This window comes from Sprattus sprattus (genome assembly GCF_963457725.1).
Source record: "Sprattus sprattus genome assembly, chromosome: 19".
Lineage (NCBI taxonomy): Eukaryota > Metazoa > Chordata > Actinopteri > Clupeiformes > Clupeidae > Sprattus > Sprattus sprattus.
The window spans coordinates 4,628,726-4,649,104 of NC_137917.1; the positions used below are offsets into that span (position 1 = coordinate 4,628,726).

Genomic DNA, 20,379 nt, shown 5'->3' on the forward strand with positions numbered 1-20,379 from the left:
CCCTCTGCAGCTTCCTGAAATCCACGATCATCTCCTTGGTTTTGCAGACGTTGAGAGACAGGTTGTTGTCTTGGCACCATTCTGCAAATACCCTTACCTCATCTCTATAGGCGGTCTCATCGTTGTGAGAGATGAGACCCAGGATGGTAGTGTCGTCTGCAAACTTCAGGATGATGTTGGAACTGTGTGTTGCCACACAGTCATGCGTGTACAGGGAGTACAGGAGGGGACTGAGTACGCAGCCCTGGGGGGCCCCGGTACTCAGGGTCAGTGAGGAGGAGGTGTGGTTGCCCATTCTCACCACCTGGGGTCTGCTCGTCAGGAAGTCCAGGATCCAGTTGCACAGGGGTGTTTTAAGACCCAGGCCCCTGAGCTTCGGGACGAGCTTGGCAGGCACAATAGTGTTGAATGCTGAGCTGTAATCCACAAACAGCATCCTCATATATGTGTTGCTCTTTTCCAGGTGGGAGAGGGTGGTGTGTGTTGCTAGGGCAATGGCATCGTCTGTTGATCGGTTTGGACGGTATGCAAACTGAAAGGGGTCCAGGGTGTTGGGAAGGGTAGAGCAGATGTGGGTTCTGACCAGCCGCTCAAAGCACTTCAAGCAGGTTACTGATGTTTTCTTTGGTATGGGGATGATGGTGGCCTGCTTGAAGCAGGTGGGGACTTCAGACAGATGCAGTGATAAGTTGAATATGGAGGTGAATACCTCCGCAAGCTGGTCAGCGCACCCCCTGAGGACGCGGCCTGGGACTCCATCGGGCCAAAACTCTCCAGTGCTTTGTCTTAACCATTTCTGGGTGCTTTTTGAAGTGTGCTATGGGTCATTGTCCTGCCTGAAGACCCATGACCTCTGACTGAGATCCAGCTTTCTGACACTGGGCCCTACATTGCGCCCAAAAATTATTTGGTAGTCCTCAGATTTTCTGATGCCATGCACACAGTCAAGGCATTGGGTTCCAGAAGCAGCAAACAACCCCAAAACATTGGTCCAGCTCCACCATATTTGCTTTTAGGGACCGTGTTCTTTTCTTTGAAGGCCATATTTCATTGTCTGTAAACTGCTTTACCAAAAAGCTCTACTTCAGTCTCTCACTCCCAGAATGATTTTGGCTTCCCCAGGAAGGTTTAGGCAAACTCCAGTCTGGCTTTTTTATGTCTCTGTGTCAGCAGTGGGGACCTCCTGGATCTCCTACAATAGCATCTCATTTCAATCTAAAGGCGACGGGTAGTGGGAGCTGTAACCGTTGTACCCTGTGTCTGCAGGGTAGCTTTAATTTATTTGGAAGTTGTTCTAGGTTTTTTATCCACCATTCAAACAATCTTTTGTTGCTTTATGTCATCATTTTTTCTCTTCCTTCCACATCCAGGTAGGTTAGTGACAATGCCATGGGCTGTAAACATCTTGATGACACTGCTCACAGTGGACACAGGAGCATTTCAATCTCTGGAGATGGACCTGTAGCCTTGAGATTGTTCCTGCTTTCCTACAATTTTGGTTCTCAAATCCTCAGACAATTCTTTGCTCTTCTTTCTTTTCTCCATGCTCAGTGCGGTATACACAGACACACAACACAAAGGTTGAGTCAACTTTGCTCCATTTTAACTGGTTGCAAATGTGATTTCTACATTACCAGCATCTGTAGCTTGCCACAGGTGAGTTTAAATAAAGATTAAAGGAGCATTACATGATTGAAATACAATGATTTCTTACAATTTTGAAAGGGTGCCAATAATTTTGTCCAGTCCACTTGTGTGAAATAGTGTCAGATTTGGCTTTTCTTCTCTGCTTTTTTGTGTTGTTCCATTGCAAACAATAGAAATCAACATGTGAATACCAAAGCATTTGTAATTGCAACATTTTTTTGGGAGAATTGGTACATTATCTGACAGAAGTGCAGGGGTGCCAATATTTTTTGTCCATGACTGTATACCCCACATTAGATTTGAGAGTTACATTTTTACTTTTTTAATGTCTTTGGAGTAAAGAGGCCAACTTAACTATTACCTTAATCAAATCCGATCATCTGAATACTGAGAAGATGTCAGGGAGTATAGCTGGAATTTCTAACTTTTAAGGAAATTGAATAAGCATCTTTCTTAAGAGGATATGCTTACTGTCTATATCATAGGTAACTTTAAAGCTCACAATACATGCATCATTCAGACTTCCGTCCTTAGCGCCATTCATGCATGATGAATCAGTTTCCAGAGCATAATACTTCTAGACAATAAATAAGCGCTAACTCGCAGCTTCTACTGACAGGGGCTTTCACCGCTAGAGGGCAGCGAAATGCTAAGAATATGTTGCAGTCAACATGTAAGTGATAGTGTAATGTTGACAAAGGGTTTGACGTGGCAAGTTCTGGAAGCTTTATAATGTCAGGGCAAGCATTTCAACGTGGCTCGTTGGTCTAGGGGTATGATTCTCGCTTTGGGTGCGAGAGGTCCCGGGTTCAAATCCCGGACGAGCCCTTCTTTATAGTTGAAGAGGGTTTGTGATTGACAGCTGTCAAAAATAGGAAGTCATGAAGAGCATATTCTCAATTATCTAAACATGCAAACGTACCATCAAACCCTTCGGGAATTAACCATGCGATAGTAACTTTGGCCATTGCCTTGTTTTAAATTATGATTCCACTGGTCTATTATCGTTTTTAATGGCTGATCTGCTCATTTGCTAGGAGACAATACAAAAGCGCTCCCGTGCAGCTTCTACTGACAGGGGCTTTCACCGCTAGAGGGCAGCAAAGTTCTAAATAAGAATATCAAGAAAATCAACGTGAGTGAACTAAGAAAATAGGGATTTGACGTGGCAAGTTTTCGAGTGTTCATGAGGTATGGGATGAAAGCTTATAGTGGCTCGTTGGTCTAGGGGTATGATTCTCGCTTAGGGTGCGAGAGGTCCCGGGTTCAAATCCCGGACGAGCCCTCCCTTATACCCCTCTAGACCAACAGAGTGCTGTGATTTGACAAATGTCAAAAACATAAGTCATGAAGAATATAACCTGTCCTGGACCCATTCAAACCTATAAGTAGCCTACGCCAAACCCTAACCTTTCAGGAAATAATGATGTCTTAGGGGCCCATGCTTGTCTTGTTTTAATAATTCCTCTGGTCCCTGAATTTTGCAGCTCGCATTTGTGGTCTATTTATGTCAATGAATATGTCAGTGTCATCAGAATTAAAAAGTCCTTTCTCATTGTTTATGAACAAGACATTCAACATGCTTAGTCATGTTATCAGTGTAATAATCTCTATTAAGCACTAAAAATAACTGATCATTATAACTTGTCTCCAACTAACTGAATACTATGTTGCATACGTTTATTGCTATCCATGTCACTAATTTAAACTCAACACGTTTCCAAGTGAATGTATACTGTAAGAATGCAGTAGGAGGATGTAGTCAATAACCTGAAAACAAATATATTCTCATTAAAAACTACTGAGAAACAACAGAAAGATCTTCTTGAATGCCAGAAACATTCTTTGTGAAGGAAGTAGGCTAATTCTACAGTAGCCTATAAAATAACAACACTGGTGATCATAGACTTTTAACCTTAATTAAAAAAATTACTCTAATGCCGGCTATCTATGGCAAGAACTACAGCAGTAGTGTGCTGAATATATGATGCTGGCAGGGTGTACACGTTGTTGTCATGTATTTGCTTTCTTCCCCTGTTCCCATAAAAGCGTTTTAATAGAATTGCTTGTATACAGAAATTTAGTTTAAAAAAAAAATGCATACTGCACCTATTACAGATGTTATTTATCTAGGAAATACTAATATTAGAAGTTGCTCCTGGCACTGTTCTGTATGGAAGCCCTAGTCGCAAAAGGAATACATTGACTCCATTTCCCATATGGCAAGACTGTGCCTTGCCACATCCGTTTCTGCGCACACCTCTAGCTTTTGCTACTGCCATGACAACAGGGAGATGGCTTCACGTTAGTTGCTTGAGACATGGCAGCGATAGCTATGTGATTTCTACGAAACAGCCTTTAGGATTAAATTAATCGGAATCAGTCGAGTTTAAACGGTGAGTAGTTTTGGTCTCATGCATAATACATGGATAACCCCACAAGTTTGACAATGTAACGACTTATCCCATATGTTGCTAGCCTAATGTTAATTTCCACAGGTTGTGATAGTCCTTGCCTCAAGCCACTTAATTTAGCAAGCTCGCTAAATACCGTTAGCGATGGCTAATTAACACCGTTATTATCTGCCTGCTACTGAAATTATGTGCGCGCACACTATCGTGATGATCGTGAACGGAAACCAACCTGCATAAACACAGCAAACTCTTAATTTGGAGGTGTAGCATGAGTTATTGATACAATGTTGATTCACCTGAAGAGAGGACCTGGCTAGCTACGCCTGTAGGTTGTGAGTTCAGTGAGTATCTGAGTGTCTTTTTAGTCGGTCCTAGGCTATCTGCAGCAGTTGTCAGCTGGCAAGCTACATTTGTAGATAGCTACACAATATTTACTACCAGCAGTATTGAACAATCCCATGCTTAAGCTGAGCCATTCGAACATTTACGTTTAACGTTACTTCCACGTTTAGCTTGGTAGCCCCCAAGAGGTGTTACTTGTACAACTTGTTATGTTCTTCACTACTAGAGCAGCTTCGAAGACGAAAAGATGCGAAAAATAGAAAAGTATGAATGAGCAAATAAGAGACAGGAAGTTGGTGATAAGCTCTTATGAACTTTGCGATGACAAGTTATGTAAGTATCGCTTGTTAAATTAGTAAACTCTCTCAGCTTGTTAAATCGTCTTCTTCACTTGTGTTATGAAGCATACCATTGGATATTCAGTTGCTATCTGCAAATGGTCACTTTTAAACATCCGAATCCGAAGCAATCTGCTTATACCCACTCATTTACACTGTCGGTAGAAGGACATACAAGTCTTCCATCTCCTATCTGTGAGCAGATACTTGGATAATCCCTCTTGATGAACAGATAGTGACTGAGGGATTTCACGGTCTCATTAACATGGCAGTTCAGAGGTGTGTTGCAGGATTATTCCTGGTCATCTTCATATCCTAACAATATGTTATATGTTGAACACAAAAGCCTTGGGATTGGGAATGATAATCTAAGGTATATGTTGCTCTCAAGTTCTTTCTCTTTCTCTGTTGAGGGGTCCTCTCTCCTCTGGATTAGCTGTCTATTCCACCTGCTCAGCAGTTAACAATAAGGAAAGCAGCTTGGCGTGCTGTGTCCAAATCCCCTGTCACATGATTCATTTGCATAGTGTGAGGATGAGTGCCTAGTCACTAGAAGACTATGCCTGCCACATAACCTGGTTTTTGAAGTGATCCTTGACACACAGTAGGGGTCTTAGCATGAGGTGTCATTGAGGAGGGATTCCTGATTCGCTGGATGCAATAGAACTCATCTGAAGCAATATTTCAATAAACAAGTTTCAGACACACCAAAGACTGTTAAATATGAATGAATATATTTAAATTATGGATAAATAATGGTTAGGTTATTTAAATTCTTGTTGGCAACATTGTGTTCCTATCACTTTACCTCTTGTTTAACTTTTGCCATCAATTCCTTTGTTATCAGTTGCATATAGCCTACATACATGTGTGTCAGCTTCACACAAGATGTTTTGTGTTAAATGTTTTGTAGTAAATGTGAAATACCGCTAGTCCTATTTAAAATAGCCTAACTGTGTGCTCTAAATGTGAACTAGAATTAAAAAGCAACAATTAGCCTAAGGCCTGTGGCTGTCCACTTTGGTTCAGCTAAAAGGATCCAACTCTCCTGTCAATGAATAAACCCTACCAGTAGCCTACCATTAATTATTCTCCTTGTGTTGTGTAGAGCTCCAGCATGTCTCTGTTCAAAGCAAGGGACTGGTGGGCAACAGTCCTGGGAGAGGGCGAGGAGTTCGACCAGGGCTGCCTGTGTGTGGGAGATGTGGACAACAGTGGAACTGGGCTTGGTGAGCAAGCATTGATACAGTGAACTAATACAGTTAATGGGATTCCATGGGAAGAGACAGCCAGTGAGATTTTTTAATTATGGTCTGCTAAATAATACATTTAAATGTAAGCTGAAGTAGCTTCAATGAATTAGGCCTCTTAATGTAAAGTAAGCCTAAAATCGCTGTTAATGTTATTGTCTTAGAGTTGATTGTCTGTTCTTGTTTTGTGATTGGACTGTCAACAACTTGCTGCATGTACTTATGACTGCATGCACTTATGCACTTAATTCTTCTGTACAGATAAAATTGTGGTGGGCAGCTATATGGGGATGCTGCGAATTTTCTTGCCTCACCCGTCTACACCCAGCGAGGTGTCGGAGGCGGACGCCCAGCTGCTGGAGGTGCACCTCAGAGACCCTATCATCCAGGTGGAGCTGGGCAAGTTTGTTTCGTAAGTAACAACATCGCCGCTGATGGCGTCAGGGCACCTGCCAACTGCTTGACGTATTATCAGTCATATTATCACTAAACGTTTTTTTAGAACTATGCTGATCAAAATAAATAAATAAAATCACTGATATTAATTAATATACATATAAATAGTGAATATTATGGTTTTTTTTTCTTCAGTAAAGTAATTTGATGAGCTGGAAGGATAGTTTTGGCAATAATATAAAGTCATCATTATAGATAAGAGGAGATGTGAAAAAAGCCCTTCAGAATATGACCGACATATGCTTTACTCTGTTTAAACCCACTGAAGGAATAGCAGGAACAAATCAAAGCCAAAAGGACGCTTTATGCCATTCTATTTACATAGTAATTACAGCATGCTGTTGATATGGGTTACAGGAAGCTCACATAATACTTCCCCTAGTACTTTATTGTGTGTAAAAACATGGGACAAATGGATAGATAAAGATTCCAGCACCACTGTTGATTAATTAAAGCCTTAATTTCAGCTGACATTTTTTGCGTGGTGTTTTTTTAGTGACAGCAACATCATATTAACGCCATGAGCTATAATTCCTTTTGTTGTATTTACCACATAACCTCTTGCTGGTTTCTAAAATGGGTCTTTCACCCATGTCAGGTGTTATCAATAAGCGTCAACCATCACTGCAAGCCCCATCCAGCAGTTTCAGGGCCACGCAGAAGTAAAATATTACTTAAAATATTTTACCTGGTCACAACAGAAAGTTATAGTCAGCAAGGCAGCACATCAAACAGTCAAACCAACATGATTTAAAAGATGGCCTCACAAGTACATTTGAGCACTGATCGTTGGGAGGAAATGATGTTCTAACTGTCAGCATTCACTATGCATTAAGATTAAACAGTCAGTTCACCTGATACAGATCGAATTAGCCTAATCTTCCAGTCACCCTGCGATAACCCAGTCACTGTTTGGCTTATCCAGTTAACCTCTTTGCCCACCTGCCCACTAGATTCTCGTCCTGGCAAACTGTCAATGATTTCATGCAAGTAGCATCCCAGTCACCTGTGATTATTATCCCCCACTACAGTTCCAAGTACTAGAGTTCCATTTGATTTCTTTGTTGCCTTACTGTGTTTTTTTAAAAAACATTTTAAAGCTTTGTAACGTAGTACTTTGTTCCTCTGGCTCAACTGGAATAGCGAGATGCTAACAGCAACAAGATCATGAGTTTGATTCCCAATTTTATTTCAAATTGTATTTTGGACATTGCAGCTGTTTGCTGCCTAGAATTCCATTTGCCTGAATCAAGTTTGTAGCCTACTGATGTTGTGAAAAATACGAGGATTTTTCCAGAGTGTTTAAGAAAGAATGAAAGACAGGGTGGGATGGTTTGAATTGTTTTGTCAGTATGGTAGTCTGTCATGGGCACACAGGGCCTCCAGATTCAGCTTGGCTGCTTTCCAGACCTTCTCCACAGAGTGTGTTCCTTAAGGTCTCAGGCTGTTTGCTTGTGTTTCGCTGTTTCTCCCCCCCATTGTGGTTCATTGAGTGATTCATTTCTGTCACTGCCACCGTCGGGAATAAATGAAGGCCTTGCTGGAGACATATTGTAAGCATTGTCTCAAAGTGCCTTGCCCAAAGATGCTGAACCGGCCTGACCTTACCCTTTGAAAACAAAATCTGGTGCTCTTCTGTGTTGAGGTGCCACAGTTCCAAACAGCTCCAGGGTTCTCTCCCTGTTTATGTCCCCAAACAATGTCTCTGGGCTGGGAGACGTGAAATGTTCAGCCTGCACAGCCACCAAGGGTATGTGAAAACCTCAGATCAAACATGCTGGCCTGGGAAGCTGTTTCCCCTCTTTAAGCTCAGCACTTGATGGCCTGACACTGTGCTGTTTTGGTGTTAGTAGTGGTCACAGTTCTTGGAAAAAATTTGAGATAGGTTAAAGAGGTGCTTAAGCAGATCAGCGTTTGTCTGCTCGAGATAGATATCTAACCTCTACAACTTGGCAGAATTAGGTCCTGTAACCTTGCCACACTCTTTGCATGCATGTACAAACACTCACCCTTCCTTCATCGAGATTGACATGGATCTCTCACATTACTTACTTATTTACTGTAACTACCCCACTAGTCCTGCAGCGGCCATGCAGAGGTTGTGGTAGTAGGAGGTAGGGATTATTGATCAATTGATCAAGCCTGCCTAGGTGTGTGGCGTATACAGGGAGCTATTCATGCCCTCCTCCCTGGCTCTCTGTCTCTCACGCTTGTTTCACACACATGGAAATCTTTGCCCACATCACTGCTTCGTTGTGCCCTGCCGTTTCCTCTGATACAGTGTTTCTGAGAGAGAGAGAGTGGGACCTGTTCTTCCCTTATGGTGCTATGTCTCCCTCCAGGTGTTCAGAACTCCTTCACCTAGCTGTGCTGCATCCCAGAAAGCTCTCGGTTTATGCCGTGTCAGGTAAGCCATTATCAGGTGCCATACAGTGGTTTCATGTGGTGAGCCTTGTCCTGGTGTTGGTCCCAAACCAAAAGGGTCATGTTACATGTTCATGTGTACACTCACCTATCGTCATGTTACATGTTCATGTGTACATTCACCTATCTTCATGTTACATGTTTATGTGTACACTCATCTATCGTCATGTTACATGTTCATGTGTACATTCATCTATCTTCATGTTACATGTTCATGTGTACACTCACCTATCGTCACTCATGTTACATGTTCATGTGTACACTCATCTATCGTCATGTTACATGTTCATGTGTACATTCATCTATCTTCATGTTACATGTTCATGTGTACACTCACCTATCGTCACTCATGTTACATGTTCATGTGTACACTCACCTATCGTCCTGTTACATGTTCATTTGTACATTCATCTATCTTCATGTTACATGTTCATGTGTACACTCACCTATCGTCATATTACATGTTCATGTGTACATTCACCTATCGTCATGGTCATTTGTACATTCCCCCTTTTCCATTTGGTCCATATCCTAACTTCACCTTATGGTATACAATCACTGCCTGTGATTCTTCTCTCTCGCTTTGAATGGAGTGTATATCAAATGCGGAGTGACTGCTAGCGGGGAAGAGTTGTTCCAGGATATCCTCACTCGTAGAATACCTCCTGTCCAATTAATTCATTAACCAATCGTTTGACCGGATCTAACTGTTGTATAATCTAGAATATACCCTTTGTTTATATTGCACCAGTCCAGTGTTGGTTTAGCCTTGTGTCTTTTAAAGTTAACATAGATCTTATTTTTGAAATATGTCTTAGAAGATAAAAACATGATTCCACAAGTTTTGTGATATACTCGTCAAAACTTAGATTACTGTCAAATCAGACGCCAAGATTCTTTGGAACAGGCTTGATATGATCCACAGAACCAGCAGAAGCTAAAATAGTTTTGCCTTGTGCTGCGACCCGATGACAAGGATCTTAGTTTTGTTTGAGTTTAGCTGATGCAAATGATTTGACATCCAGTTTTTGCCTTCACAATGGCAGTCATTAAGTTAACTCAGTAAACCAGGATCTTATGATCTAACAGGGAGATGAATCTGCACATTGTCAGCATAAAAAGAAAAAGAGACCATGTCTATGAATAATGGGCCCCAGAGGAAGCATGTATAAACTAAATAAAATTGGTTCTAAGACGGACCCCCGTGGAACACCATATTCAGCAGAAGAAAATGTAGAGACATAGTTGTTTACAGAGACATAGAACCTCATATTTGACAGATATGATGAAAGCCATTCTAAGGCCATACCAGGCCCACCCAATGCCTCAGTCCGTCTAACAGGATACTGTGATCGGTTTCGCTAAGGTCCAGAAGTACAAGGACTGAGCACATGCCATCATCAGCTGCAAGGTTGTTGGTAACTGATGTGACATTTCGGAAACCAGATTGAAACTTTTCAAAAACTTTTTATGTATGAATCAGAGTAAGTGGGATTAGGGTCCATGGACTAATTGACTCTGCTTTATCAGTATAACGAGATTAGTTAGTGATCAGGGACAAAACCGTTTGACAAGGAACTGTTAAAAACAAAAAAGCAAACAGGGCCCAACAGATTCCATTACTTTTAGTAAAAACTTAGTTGGTGATACATCAAGAGGGCTTAAGTGACACTTTATAAAAATTCAGACAAGATGATGGAATAACACTGGTTCTAACTATCTTTTTGTGTATGAAGGACATCAGAGTTAGTGGGATTAGGGGTCATAGACTATTTGGCTCTGCTTTATCAGTAAAACGAGATAAAAACTTTTCAGTTCACAATCAGCATCACTTTCAACTGGGGCACAATGAAGGGCTAGATTTATGAGGTGACCATCAGCTCATAAATCAACATCCACCTTCTTTATTTAATTTGTACAGTAAAGGGAAAATAAATGTCGCCTATTTGTTAAAAAATTCCATCAGAGTGTGCTCATCAATTATTTTTAGTGCGACTAAAAGCACTGGTAATAGGAGCTACTCTTTTCCATTACTGCTCCCATTGTATCTATAACTGTGGATTTGCATATTCCCTGCCAGGTACACTGGTATAGCATTTCCATTAGTGGAGGCATCGTGTTATTTGTTTGATTCATGACCATTATACTTATTAGTTTGTTATTACTTAGTTGATATATAAAAGACTTACCGTATGAAATTCTATTACTAAAAATCCTAGATGTAGTGGTAGACAGGAAGTCCAGCCCACTCACCAACACTAGCTGGGAACCCAGTATTCTGTTCTGTTTAATGTGAGTGTGACTCCTGTGTATTTTATAGCAGTAAGGAAAAGGGGATTCTCCTATACTGCAACAAGTATGAAGACCTAAGACAGGTCTTCTTCCCCAAAATTGAAAACAAAATTGCAAATTTTAGGAATTTCACAGATGAGGACAAAATTATAATACTCCTTGGGGAAGGGCCATCAGCGGCTCTAGCAGCACAATATGTGTCAAAATGTGACAGCGTGAGGGTATCTATGTGTTAACTCACATCTATGTTCAACACACACACTTACTTCCACACACTCACCCACAGAAACCCACCCGGCACACACACACACACACACACACACACACACACACACACACACACACACACACACACACACACACACACACACACACACACACACACACACACACATAAGGTCACTCTATCTATATGTTTGTATGTTGTAATATCTTTTTATATTACATATATGTTTTGTATTGAGCTTTGGCAATACTGTCTAAATGACATTCATGCTAATAAAGCAATCTTGAACTTGAACTTGGATTACAAATAGCTATGTTTAAAAAATCAGTAGCATGAACATTTGTCATCAACATAATGAAATTGCCACACAACAACTGTGTCATAATTTAAAACAAGAATGGATGGAAATCACTCCAAGATTAAAAGGTTAAAAGTTGAGAATTTCGCAGGAAGAAGATCCATCCCAAGGTACTTGATAGCATTTGAAGCTCTTCATAGATACATCAAAGATGTATAATGTCAAACACTGCTATTGAAATATCACTTCCTGCATTTCTGTCCTTTTGTCTCCCTACAGGATTGGCAGGAAATGTTGAGCATGGTGACCAGTATCAACTACGCTTGGTGTATGAGCACAACCTGCAGCGCACGGCCTGCAACATGACATACGGGCCTTTTGGAGGAGTCACAGGTAGAGGGATCCTCAAAAACATATACTACCTCGTACATACACACAAATGTATTTACCTATGCACTCGTTCTCACACAGACACAGACACAGACACAGACACAGACACAGACACAGACACAGACACAGACACAGACACAGACACAGACACAGACACAGACACAGACACAGACACAGACCATTAGCTTTACACATTTACTCACATTTACTGACGTTCTAATCCCTATAAAACGCTCACTGTACACCTCCATATAAGGTGGTCTCCCATGACTTTCATGTGTAGTTAGGAGTTCTGAAAGTATTCAGTGATTCAGCCCTTGAAACTCCTGACTGGCGTTTGGATGCTGGTCCAGTGCTTAGGCTAAAATAACAGCAAGCAGGCCAAAACACCTCATCAGGCTGCAGCTTGTCATGTAATGTAGAGTGGGGCAGGATGGGCGGGAGGGGCAGAAGCCCAGGTTAACGTGTGTCTGCTCACATCCCCCAAAAGGAAGACATGCCCCTAGACAGGAGCGCCCCGGGCACCAAATCAACTCAGAACCAACTTTCCACACACACATGTGCCCACACACATACAGGACGCTAATGCGTCATATCACAGGACACACACACACACACACACACACACATACACACACTTACATGCTCGTAAGCATGCGCACCATTGCCTGTGCCAGGGCAAATTCTCCGACTTTGGCTGCGCTGGTGAAAAGAGGGCCTGTTCCTAAGGCAGCCTCTTTATTCAAGCATGACACCGACATGGGTTTGTTCCTGCCACTCCACTCCCCCTCAACAATATGGCCCTTATTTCATTAAAGGTGTGTGTGGTTTTTTTGCTTTACACAAATCCCTGAACCCTTTAAAAGGGCGTCTGAGCCAGCAAAGGGCCTCGGATATGAATTAGTTTTTATTAGAGGAGATGTTTAAAGCTGCTTTTCTTGGAGGCCATGAAGATTGAGGGAAAGAATTTTCCCGTTTTTTTTTCTCGTATTTCTTTTTTTAAAATTTCTGGACACACCTAAGTGTGAACGATCATAAAAAGATCACGTTTGGCTTTGCCATTTCAGTCCTGTAGCGTTTACTTTCTCTCTTTCTCTCTGTCTTTTTTTCTGTTCCTCTCTCTCTCTTTCTCTCGCTCTTTCTTCCTCCTGCATGCTCTCTTTTCATTAACCTCCTTTTCGGAGTGTGCCGTGTCTTTGATCCTCCCTTATTTGGATGAAGAGGATGGATTAAAATAACACTCCTATAAATAAAGCCCGTGCCCTACAGTTCCTTAAGCGGATCTTGGGTCTTAGTTCCCCCCATGGTTGTAATCATATTAGGAACCACCAGGGGGCAGCCTAACCTCTCCTCTGAGCCCTTTCATCCCTCTACTAAGTAGAGTCTACTTGATCTCCTCACTCTCATCATCAGCAAGCCAAGTTCACCCCTACCGATACACGCTCTGAATGAAGACAGAAGAAATGGCTCTGAGGAAAGAGGAGTAGTTTATTGAAGAACTGTATGTAACTTTGCCAAGATAGATTTTTGACATGCTTAACCAACAGAGCAATACCAAGTACTTAGACTGCAGGGCCTTTTAGTTTATTGGCCATGACAAACAGCTGTTGCTCGCTATTCTTCTCTCTTTTTCTCTGTTTCTTTCTCTTTCTGTGGGTGAGTGTGTGTGTGTGTGTGTGTGTGTGTGTGTGTGTGTGGGTGTGGGTGTGTGTGTCTGTGTGTGTGTGTGTGTGAGTGTGTGTGTCTGTGTGTTTTGGACAGAGCGAATGGGATTTAGAGTGAAATTTGAGTGCCTAAATGCTCTGAAGAAGCTCTGGAGGCACTGGCCCCCTTCTAACAGTGAACGTAAAGGCCCCGCTGTGTTTTATAATCATATTAATGGAAGTGCATTAGTGGATCTCCAAGTGCAGGAGAAAGGCCAGGCCCTGTCAGCGTGGCTCTGGCTGGGGGCCCCACGGGCCCGGGGTGGAGCAGGGGCCCGGCTGCAGGTGCTGAATGGACGGATAGGGGACGGACAGGAGCGGCCCACGCAGGCTGCGTGCAGAGAGACTGCTGGGTGGCCATGTTCTGACCCAAACGCCAGCCCTGCCCTGCAATTATACTACTTAGAGTGGTAGCTGGAGACCTGCCATTGTACACACGCACACACACACACACACACAAACACACGCACTAAAACACACACACACACACACAAACACACACAAACCTACTCCCACACATGTGTACATATGATTATGATTATGCATATGCGCTTCCTCTCTAATTCTTTCTCTCTCTCTCACACACACACACACACACGGACACAAACACACATATGCAAATTATCCCTTTTTTCCCCTCTTTCTCTCTTAATGGCTTTTGCTTTGGCTCCCTCCTGCTCTCCACCACATATAAAGCACACACATGCTTTACCCTTTTACACTCAATTACTCAGACACACATATGCCCACTCCACACTCGCCATAATACACTTATTGCCCACATGGGTATTGTATGTGTCTGTGGTGTGTGTGTGTGTGTGGGGGGGTGTGTGTGTCTGTGCGTGGGTGTGTGTGTGTGGGGGTGTGTGTGTGTGTGTGTGTGTGTGTGTAGGCACGTCTGCTCTGTCGGTGGTTCTCAGTGACCCCTGTTGATGAGTGTGTGATTTTTAATAGCGCATAGAGGCCTAATTACAGCTCTTCTGTCAAATACTTTCTCTATCCCGTCCCCACTCTCTCTCTCTCTCTCTCTCTCTCTCTCTCGCTCTCTCTCTCTCTCTCTCTCTCTCTCTCTCTATACCTCTCGCTCTCCCTCCCTCTCTCCCTCTCTCTTTTTATGGCACATTGTGAGGACTTTTTTTTTTCTCACAGCAGAACCGACTCTCATTTTCTGTGCCATAAAGTGCAGATTTGACTGGGTGCCACGCGTTCTATAAACACTGTTAGTCTAAAAGTATGGCCCTGGTGGGACGGGGCCCAGCCGATGTGGGGAGGTGTTAATGCACATATCAGATTCAGCAGGAGGAAGTGATCAGGGGGGCCCAGCTTGGCCCCACACATAATGCATGGCCTGTAACCCAGCAGCCTGGAGGGCCACGGGTGGAGGAGGGACAGGGTGAAATTGGTGGTGCAAATCAAGTGAATGTGTTAGCGTTGCCACTGGCCACTGACCCCTGTGCTGCAAAGGGTTCATACAGTGCCCTCCGCAATTATTGGCACCCTTAGTGAATGTCACCAAAACAGGCTATGAAAAAAATATTTGTTTGCTGTTTATCCTCTTTGTCTTTCACTCAAAATATTCACAAATATCTTACCTTTTCATTAAATACATACTATTCTCCTAAACAGGTGTGCCACAATTATTGGCACCCCTTAATTTAATGTTTTGAGCAGCCTCTCTTTGCCAAGATAACAGCTCCAAGTCTTCTCCTATAATGCGTGATGAGGTTGGTGAACACATGGCACAGACCTGAGACCATTCCTACATACAGTATCTCTGCAGATCCTTCAGATTCTGAGGTCAACACATTTGCAGATTCGGCTTTTGCTCTTCCCACAGATTTTCTATGGGGTTTAGGTCTCGGGACTGTGATGGCCATGGCAAAACCTTTGTTGTGCTGTCGGTGAACCATTTTTGTGTTGTTAAGGTGTGCTTCGGATCATTGTCCTGCTTGGAGGTCCAACCACGGCCCATTTTAAGCTTCCTAGAGGGGGACTGTTAGGTTTTTATTTAATATCTGCTGGTATTTGATGTAGTACATGATACCATGTATCCTAACAAGATGTCCAGGGCCTTTGGAAGAAAAACAGCCCCACAACATCAGAGATCCGCCACCATACTTCAAAGTGGGTATGGGGTGCTATCTTTCTGTCTACGCCAAACCCACCTTAGATGTTTGTTGCCAAGAAGCCTTATTTTGGTCTCATCTGACCATATAACTCTAATATAAAAGTCTGACTTACATTTGGCAAACTGTAGGCACTTGAGTTTGTTGTTGATTGACAGCAGAGGCTTTTTTCTGATAACCCTCAAAAACAACTTGTGGTGATGTAGGTGCAGTCTGATGGTAGTTCTGGAGACTTTCTGACCTCAGGACTTAACTAACCTCTGCAATTATCCAGCTGTGATCCTTGGAGATTCTTTTACCAGTCGAACCATCCTCCTCACGGTGCGAAGGGTCAATTTACAGATAGGTCCTCTTCCAGGCTGATTCCTTACATCTCCTGTCGCTTTTAACTTCTTAACTATTGCCCTGATTGTGGAAGTGGGTATTTCCAACTGTTTAGATATTTTCTTATTTCCCTAAATCTGGATTTCAGCAGCTCAACAACTTTTTGTCGCACTTTGACACTGAGTTCTTTTGTCTTTCCCATCTTGATGAATGACTAAGTGTATTTGGCCTGTGTCACCTCATATTTATACCTCTGTGAAGCAGGAAGCCATGGTTGACCACTTATGAAACAGGTGAACTCAAAAATGTAAAACATGACTGGTAATATACTTCAGTTACATTTTAATTATAGGATTTTCTAGGGGTGGCAATAATTGTGGCACCCATGTTTTGGAGAAAAATATTTTATGTAATGTCAAAAAAAGAAATACTTTCAAGAATTTTACTACGATTAAAAGGTAAGATTTTTGTGAATATTTTGAGGGAAAGACCAAGATGATAAACAGCAAAGATATATTTTTTCATAGCCTGTTTTGGTCACATTTACTAAGGGTGCCAATAATTGTGGAGGGCACTGTAGTTGTGTGTAGAGACTTGGCAGTAAATGGAAGTATTCTATTAGAGGCTGAAAAAAAAGTAAAAAGTCTTTTTGTTTTGGTCTAGTCCAATTCATTTGGTGTGTGTTTTACAGGTCATCACTTCATCTGCATCCAGTCGATGGATGGGATGCTGATGTTCTTCGAGCAGGAGAGCTACGCCTTTGGCCGCTTCCTGCCTGGCTTCTTGCTGCCGGGGCCGTTGTGCTACTGCGCCCACACAGACACCTTCATCACCGTCTCCTCCGCCCGCCAGGTGGAGAGCTACAGGTACAGACCCTCTCTGTCCTCTGCTACGCACACACACACACACACACACACACACACACACACACACACACACACACACACACACACACACACACACACACACACACACACACACACACACAGAGACACACACACACAGAGACACACACACACACACATGCACACACACACACACAGACAGGTGACTGTCCGGACGGTTGAGGATGCATGCAAATCCTCTCTATCCCATGGCCCCTGTCCCCCCCACTTCCACAAGCCACTAACCACTACCTCCAAAGCCACAACAACATCAAATCCTCACAGTTGCCATTGGGCATTTGGTTTCATCTCTCTATCTGTGTTTCGTCAGCTCTCCTCCATAAGCCTTGGAGAAAGGTAAGCTTCTCCGAATGCATTACCCTTAGAACACCAGAACGCTGCTCAGGAGAGCTCTTGAGCTCTCGACATGGACATGCCTATGCCTCTTGCCTCTGCGCTACATGAAACTCCACCCTCTTCCTCTCAGCAGTGCATTTGTCTGGACTGGAGTTTCCCTATGATGATGCACACAGACATAGAGAGGGAGAGGGAGAGGGAGAGGGAGAGGGAGGAGAGGAGAGGAGAGGAGAGGAGAGGAGAGGAGAGGAAGAGGTAGTGGAGAGAAATGGCTGGAGGAGGAGAAACTGACCAACATGGGCAGTGATGGAAAGACTGAGCAGAAGCAAAGAAAGATGGTCAGGGACAGGAAGGGGACGACTGGGAGCTCCTGAGACAGAGGCAGATACACTCCCTCCTCCAGGCCAGGCCGTTTAAATGGGCCTGTGGCACAGGGAACGGGAGGCCATGTTCATTTTCCATCTCATGCCACTGACCACATCCGCCATCCTCCAGCATGTTTAAATAAGAGGGCATGTGAGCGGAGGGGAGGGAGGAAGGGAGGTAGGGAGGGGTGCTGGGGAGGAGAGAAGGAGGAGAGCGGAGAAAGAGCGGGTAAAAATAGTGGATATTGGATACTGCAGATGGCAGATTGGGTGTTGTGCGGCCCGCTCAACAGCAGCGGGGCTATTTCCACAGCTGAGTCTGGTTAGGCCAGCGATAAGTGAACGTTTTCGCGTCCTAATGAAATTTCCACTCATTGATCGCCGGGGCGTTGGAGTGGCCGTTTATTTTTCCTGCTCCCTCGCTCATCGCCGGCTCACAATAAGGAGTCGTGTTTCATTCCCAAACAGGCGAGGAGACGGCCAGACCGTCCAGCGGAGATAGAGGAAGCGACGGAGGAAATATAGGATACGAGCTGTTTATTATGCAAGCTTTCATACATGACACCAGGCCTTTTCCATATCGGGAGAATCTCCAGATGAGATAGCACGCTGGAAATGCTGACCTCACCTCTCTGGCCGCGCAGACTGTATATATTAATTCCAGTAAAAATAATTAGGGGAAAAGATCTCCCCTCGTCCTGAGTTCATGCGTCGGGCCGGTTTTTGAGACCGAGGTGGAATTCCGCGTTTTATTGCGGGGGTTTGTCTAATCCGAGTCGAGCCTTAACTGTAAAAACGTCTCGCGGGCGGCTATGTCCTCGACCGGGCCCTGCGTAGCATAAATCAGGTCTGGAGAAAATTCTGCAAGCCCAGGGAGTTTATTTAGCCTGTAAAGTTGTTTTTCTCAGCAGCGCGGGGTTTGGATAGAGGGGGTTTGATGTGTGTGTGCACATTGTGCCAGCTCGGCCCAGGATCCTCTTTCATATAAATGACTCGGCGCTGTTTCCTCTGGCGGGACGTCCACTGCTGGCTGTTGAATGATACCCCCACTCTGTTTCCACCTCTGCACACTCCTGTCGTCCTGCTCCACCCACTCTGCATCCACCACCACCTCCATCTCCGCCATCAGACCACCGGTAGCCAGGCCCTGCTCCTAGCAGGGCCTTTGGCACCATAGGGGTGAAATGTCCCTCAGAGGTTTCCGTAGAAATGGGATGCCTGTATGACCAGTGTTAGTCCAGCATTAGACCCTTGTTGGCTTTTCTTGGTTTCGAGCCGTGTGTGGTTTTGCCTGTGTGTGCATGTGGGGTCGTCTGGTTACCTGGTCCTACCTGGGGAAAGGAAAAGAAGCTGTGTTTTTCTTTTCACGGTTCATGCTTGGCCACGTCGCTCCTGAAACATGCTGCATATTGATTGAAATAACAAAATGGCTGCCTGTGTGTGCGCGTGTGTGTACTTGGAGAAAGGTGCACTCTTCATTTTGGCGTGTTCCCTCTGGTTTCCATAACATTACTCACGTTCACGTTATGATAGCTTTGGAAAGTCTCACTCCTTCAGAATTCTCTTTCTTTTTTTTTTCCATCCAAAAAATCCCAGCCACCCACACATCCCCACACATGTGCGCCACACGTTCCCACACTTTCTCACACACACACACACACACACACACACACACACACACACACACACACACACACACACACACACACACACATATGCAGAACACACACACCCAACTTCACATTTTTCACAAAACATAAACACACAAACACACACGCAGTGTGAGCGCTCCCCGTGGGATGGCCGGTCCGCACGCCCCGCTGAATGCCTGCACACACTAAGGGCGCATGGCGCTGAATAATCAGGCCCTTCAGGACTTCTCATATGGAACGTTAGTGACTCCCAGCGTTTGGACGGGTCAACATTGAGCAACTCAGGCCTCAGCTGCGCTTGCTTAAGCCCTCCGTGCACCAAGCTCTCAGTCGACTCTCGACCGGTCAGCGGCGGCGAGAGACAGAGAGACAGAGAGAGACAGAGAGAGACAGAGAGAGACAGAGAGAGACAGAGAGAGAGAGAGACATAGAGAGAGAGAGAGAGACAGAGAGAGAGAGAGAGAGAGAGAGAGAGAGAGAGAGAGAGAGAGAGAGAGAAGAGAAACCATCAGCTCTGTTCCCCTCACACTCCCAGTCACGCTGAAGGTATCCAGCGCATAGCGTGGTGCCAGGCTAAAGCGTTTACAGTCGTCAGGCCCTGTCCACAACACTAAGCAGGCCACGGTTATCAATGCCAGTGCTTCAGCTACCAGAATTGGGCGAAAAAATCATTTGCGGCTCACGTCAGGCTGCCAGAGCTGATTGGTCATGGATGGTTTGTGCTCAGCTAACAGATGGGTGGATATTAACTGCAAATGTTTGAAAAATTTGACAGAAACAGTAGTACGCGGCTGCACATTGTATATCTTTAATGAAGCGTCTGCAGATTGTCCTCATCGAGCTGACTGGGGCTTCTCTTGCTGCAGGTATGAGACGCTGGCCGTGGCCACT

The 20,379-nt window shown here is 44.0% G+C and overlaps 1 protein-coding gene across 1 annotated transcript in view; it reads left to right on the plus strand.

Moving 5' to 3' along the window:
- The first annotated feature begins 3,944 nt into the window (after window positions 1-3,944).
- The window catches only part of bbs9 (Bardet-Biedl syndrome 9), a 149,337-nt gene continuing 132,902 nt past the window's right edge, over window positions 3,945-20,379 (plus strand). The window contains exons 1-7 of the mRNA XM_080857808.1: window positions 3,945-4,043; window positions 5,850-5,970; window positions 6,253-6,403; window positions 8,790-8,854; window positions 11,967-12,080; window positions 16,922-17,096; window positions 20,355-20,379. The exon at window positions 20,355-20,379 is cut by the window's right edge and continues 60 nt beyond it. Of these exons, the coding sequence (XP_080713934.1) occupies window positions 5,859-5,970; window positions 6,253-6,403; window positions 8,790-8,854; window positions 11,967-12,080; window positions 16,922-17,096; window positions 20,355-20,379 (642 nt within the window). The 5' untranslated portion in view covers window positions 3,945-4,043; window positions 5,850-5,858. The remainder of the gene's footprint in view (window positions 4,044-5,849; window positions 5,971-6,252; window positions 6,404-8,789; window positions 8,855-11,966; window positions 12,081-16,921; window positions 17,097-20,354) is intronic.